The sequence below is a fragment of the Sapajus apella genome, unplaced genomic scaffold, assembly GCF_009761245.1.
Source record: "Sapajus apella isolate SASKATOON/1434 unplaced genomic scaffold, GSC_monkey_1.0 scaffold148, whole genome shotgun sequence".
NCBI classification, from domain to species: domain Eukaryota; kingdom Metazoa; phylum Chordata; class Mammalia; order Primates; family Cebidae; genus Sapajus; species Sapajus apella.
In genome coordinates this window covers 2305180-2310823 of record NW_022437088.1, presented here as the reverse complement: position 1 = coordinate 2310823, position 5644 = coordinate 2305180, and the positions used below count along the sequence as shown (strand labels likewise).

Here is a 5644-nt window from a genome sequence, read left to right as displayed (position 1 = left end):
TGCTCCACTGCCTTTCCACACTTTCATCTGAGATTTTCCTTTTTTCTTTTTTTTTTTTTTTAATCTCTTATGACTGGACTGAACTAGGTTCTGTTTCCAGCAGTTCTCCCCTGTGGGGCTTTGTTCTAGAAGGGAAGTTTGGCTGGCTAGTTTTGAGAGGTATAGGACCCAGACTGTTCAAGTTCCTGCAGATCTTATCACAGAATCCTTTGTGTTTGTACACCACTGGAGTATGCAAAAAGGTCTCTTGATTTGGGATGCTAAGCGATGAAAAAATTGGGGTAAAAACATCTTGGTTATTTGAGGTTCTCACGTCCATCAGACACCTTGTTGTTTCTCTTTGCTTCCTCTTACACAGATGGTGGTACCATATAGATCTTATGGCTCTTGGACTGGGAGGAAACAGAAACACAGAAAATGCTGGTGGGATGGGGGCACTGCCCAGAAAGGCTCCTCCAAATGGGGATGATGTAGCAAATTGGCAAGGTGAACATAAATTTGGATGTCTTCATTCATTTATTCATCCATTTATCTAATAAACATCAGTAGAACCTATTAAATTTCAGACACTGCTGAGAAACTGAGGACATAGAGATGAATAAAAGACAGGTCCTCCTCTGGAGAAACTCACAGCCCAGGAGCAAGAATAGACATATCTGTAAATAACGACAGCCCTTAAATAAGGGCTGCATCCACATATATACAAGTTTATGTGTAAGCAAAGAAGAGTGGTCACATTGACCTGAATTATGGATGAGGGGTGAGGGGTGGAGTGTGGGGGCCGCCAGGCAGATACCAGGGGAAGGCTCACAACGCAGAGGGTCATGGAGAGCAACAGCGAGAGAGACAGTTAGAGACAGAGAGAGAGAGAAATGCAACAAGAACCAGCCATTGCCTCACCTGGCTCAGGAGCTGGGTTCACAGGGAGAGGAAGATAAGGAGAGAGGAAGTCTGACTCAGAGTCAGAGGACTGTGAATGTCCAGCTCTGAGGTTTGGGGGCCCTTGGAGGGTGTTGGCGGGAGAGAACATGATCATTCAAATCTGGAAAAGGAGGCACAGAATGGGGTGGCAGGGGAGGAGGACACAAGGTGTTGAGCCATGGTGGATGGTGAGTACAGGAGAGACCTGACAGGAAATGGGGAGCAGTCTCAGAAGGACCTGGGGCTTCTTCAGTGTTTGAAATGAGGCCAGGTGCTGATGATGTTGTACAAAGCCTGTCCAGGAGACAAGGTTCTGGCTACATCACTGTGGGCCACCAGCAGGTAGTTGGGAGTCAGGTACCCCTTGACCATGGCACACTGGATCAGGTCTTGGGCTGCCTCTAGTGCTGCAGCATTTGGTGGTGTACCTGCAAAACACAGCAGTTCATCGCTCACAGATTACAGGGTACCCTACAAGGTAGAACATATTCCCAGAACCCACTCTCATCACCAAGCTAGTATATTCCACTGTTGGCAGCCTCCCCTAGGGACAGATAAAAGAACAAGGTCAAGACTTAAAATTTCTTAGTGCCAAAGTTTTCCTGAATCAAAAGAGCCAAGCCTGGGATAATATATTCTTCTGGGGATGTATAAAGCTTTTATCCACTGCAAAAGTTTAGCCTGCTAGTTGTCTATGTGGGTGCAATTTAGCCCTCCAGGGGACATTTGGCAATGTCATGGGACATTTGGCAATGTCATGAAATATTTTTGGTTGTGAAAACTAAGAGGCAGGGGAATGCTGGTTGGCAGAAGCCAGGGATACTGCTAAACATCCTAGGAAAGGACAGCCCCATAACGATTAATTATCTGAGTCAAAATGTCAATTGTACTGAGGTTGAGAAACATGATTTAATCACACTTGTGCTGCCTGTACCCTTTACATGTCTAGCTCCAGCTCAATGCTCGGCCCAATATCAAGTCACAGCCCTGGTTCAACCCATTCCCTGACCCAATGCCCGTTTTAGTATGGGTCATGTCACTGAATCAGCCCAGTGACATGGCCTCATCTTTTCAGAGGTTCAGTGAAAGACCCTTGAGTCTAAACAAACTGATTAAGAGCTTTGAGTTGTTCTCACTTTGGCAGGAGATACCTTAAAACTGGAATGATACAGTAATTAGTGTGGCCCCTGAAGTAGGATGACATGCAAACTTGTGAAGCATTCCATATTTTTAAGGAGAAATAAAGTGTTTCCTAAACAAGCAAATGCTAAGGGAATTTGTCACCACTAGGCCGGTCCTATAAGAAATGCTTTAAAAAGTTCTACACATGAAAGCTAAAGGGCAATATACACTATCATAAAAACATATGAAAGTATAAAACTCACAGGACTTATAAAGCAATTACTCAGTCGAAACTGTAAAGCAACTGGGTAACCATTAACATTAGGACAGGAATAAAGCCTCACATATCAATATTAACCTTAAACATAAAAAGGCTAAATGCTTTACTTAAAAAAATATGGGCTGACTAAATGAATAAAAACACAAAATCCAACCATATGCTGTTTACAAGAAACTCCTTAACCAGTAAAAACATTTACAGGCTCAAAATCAAGGAGTGGAGAAAGATATTCCATGCAAATGGAAACCAAAAAGGAGCAGGAGTTGCTACACTATATCAAGTAAAACAGACTTTAAGTCAAAACAGTTAAAGAAAAAAGATAGGGAAGTTCATTATGCAATGATAAAAGGACCAATTCAATAAGAAGATATAACAATTCTAAATATATATGCATCCAACACCAGAGCACCCACATTCATAAAACAAATACTGCTAGACCCAGGAAAAGAGATTAATAGCAATACAATAATAGTGAGGAGCTTCAACACCCCACTGACAGCACTAACAGATCAGCAAGGCAGAAAATCAACAAAGAAACTCTAGACTTAAATCGGACTCTAGACAAAATAGACCTAGCAGACATTTACAGAACCCTCTACACACAATGGCAGAATATATATTCATCTCTTCTGCACACAGAACATTCTCAAAAATAGAGCATATGCTAGGCCACAAAGCAAGCCTCAATGAACTCTTTTTTCTTTTTTTTCTTTCTTCTCTAGAGGAGTTAAGAAAAAATGCCTCATAAACTTTGTCTCATTTACTCTTTTTTTTTCTTTTTTTCTTTTTTTTTTTTTTTTTTTTGAGACAGAGTCTCACTCTGTTGTCAGGCTGGAGTGCAGTGGCACAATCTCGGCTCACTGCAACCTCTGCCTCCCAGGTTCAAGTGGTTCTTCTGCCTCAGCCTCCCGAGTAGCTGGTACTACAGGCACACACCACCACGACCAGCTAATTTTTTTGTATTTTTAGTAGAGATGGGGTTTCACCACGTTGGCCAGGATGGTCTCGAACTCTTAAACTCATGATCTGCCTGCCTTGGCCTCCCAAAGTGCTGGGATTACAGGTGTGAGCCACTGTGCCAGGACCGTACATTTTTTTTTTAATTAAAATCATATCAAGTATCTTGTTGGACCACAGTGGAAGAAAACTAGAAATCGATATCAAAGTGGAACTCTCAAAACTATACAAATACATGGAAATTAAACAACCTGCTCCTGAATGATCATTTGGTCAATGATAAAATTAAGGCCAAAATTAAAGATTTTTTTAATGAATAAAAATGGAGACACAACATACAAAATCTCTGGGATACAACAAAAAAAACAGTGATAAGATAGAATGTGATAGCATCAAATGCCTCTATCAGAAAGATAGAAAGTTCTCAAATTAACAACGTCACATCATACCTCAAAAAAACAGAAAAGCAAGCACTAACAAAGCCCATAGCTAGCAGAAGAAATAACAAAGATCACAGCCGAGCTAAATGGTATTGAGACCAAATATAAAAAATGAAAAGGATCAATGAAATAAAAAGTTGGTTATTGGAAAAAATAAACAGAACTCACAGTCCACCAGCTACATTAACTAAGAAAAAAAGACATAAGTTTAGAATACCCACAATCAGAAATGATAAAGATAGCATTACAGTTGATAACACAGAAATAACAAAAGATTGTCAGAGATTACTATGAGCTCTCTGTGCACCCAAACTAAAAAAACCTAAAAAAAAATGCATAAATTCCTGGAAACATACAATATACCTTGATTGAACCAGGAAGAAATAGAAATCATAAATAGACCAAAAACAAATAACTGAATCAGTAATTTAAAAAAGAATCTCCCAACAACAAAAAGCCCAGGACCAGATGGATTCACAGCCCAATTCTATGAGATGTAAAAGGAAGAATACCAATCCTACTAAAATTGTTCCCAAAAATTGAGGAGGAGGGAATCTTCCCTAACTGATCTACAAAGCCACACTGATACCAAAACCAGGTAAGGACACAACAACAACAAAAAAAACTACAGGGTAATATCCCTGATGAACATAGAGGTAAAAATTCGCAACAAAAAACTAGCAAACTAAATCCAACAGCATATCAAAAAGTTAACTCACACAATCAAGTGGGCTTTATTCCTGGGAAGCAGAGATGGTTCAACAATGTAAATAAGTAAATGTGACTCACCACATAAACAGAATTAAAACAAAAACTATATAATTGTTTCAATGCAGAAAAAGCATTCGATTAAATCCAACATTACTTCATGATTAAAAAAAAAAAAAACCCTCAACAAACTAGGCATCAAAAGAACATACCTCAGAATAATAAAGCCATATATGACGAAATCACAACCAACATCACACTGAACGGGGAAAAGTTGAAAACATTCCTGCTAAGAACTGGAAAAAGGCAAGGATGCCCACTTTCACCACTCCTATTCAACATAGTATTGAATAAAACAATCAGGCAAGAGAGATAAATAAAAGGCATCCCAATTGGAAAAAAGGAAGTCAAATCATCTCTGCTCATTGATGATATAATCTTATGCATGGAAAACCCTCAGAATCCTTCCAAAAGACTCCTAGATTTAATAAACAACTTCAGTAAAGTTTCAGGATACAAAATCAACATGCAAAAATCAGTAGCATTTCTATACACCAATAACAATCAGGCTAAGAACAAAATCAGGAACTCAATCCCATATACAATAGCTATAGATAGATAGATATAGATATGTACACCTATAGATATACACACCTATATATATATGTTTTATATATATATATGGCATACTAGAGTTTGTTCCAAACAATGATCTACTGTGTAAGCATCTGTAATGAAATTGGAGAGTTTAGCTCATCAAAAAACAATAGCCTCATTCTAACCTCTCTCTCTCATCTTCCTTTTTTTCTCTTATTCCTTCTTTTTTCTCTTCTCTCTTTCCCTGGATCTGTTTCTTTGGTTGGTTTATGCTACCTGCAACCCTTCTCACTATCCTAGGTCTACTGTCGTCCTTTTTCCCCTCAGAATCCCCCATGCCTCCCATAGGATCCCTTTTCTGATTTATGATACCATCAGGGAGACTTGACCACCCTACTGCTCTCTTTGGTCCTTTTGCCAAAATCTGTCCATTGTATTCTATAACATACACACTGCAAGCTACTCCTTATTCTCCATGTGCAATCAAATGAGATAGAGGAGAAATTATATACATATACACACCTATATATAACATATATATATATATATATGTTAAATGTATTCCTAAAAATATATATGTGTATATATATGTATATACACACGCACACACACACACACA

The 5644-nt window shown here is 38.9% G+C and overlaps 1 protein-coding gene and 1 pseudogene across 1 annotated transcript in view; one reads left to right on the top strand and one right to left on the bottom strand.

Annotated features, from left to right (window-relative positions):
• Nucleotides 1-497: 497 nt before the first annotated feature.
• PGLYRP4 (peptidoglycan recognition protein 4) overlaps nucleotides 498-5644 on the bottom strand; it is a 24258-nt gene continuing 19111 nt past the window's right edge. The window contains exon 9 of the mRNA XM_032265021.1: nucleotides 498-1349. Within this exon, the coding sequence (XP_032120912.1) occupies nucleotides 1171-1349 (179 nt within the window). The 3' untranslated portion in view covers nucleotides 498-1170. The remainder of the gene's footprint in view (nucleotides 1350-5644) is intronic.
• Nucleotides 2053-2153, top strand: LOC116541173 (annotated as a pseudogene).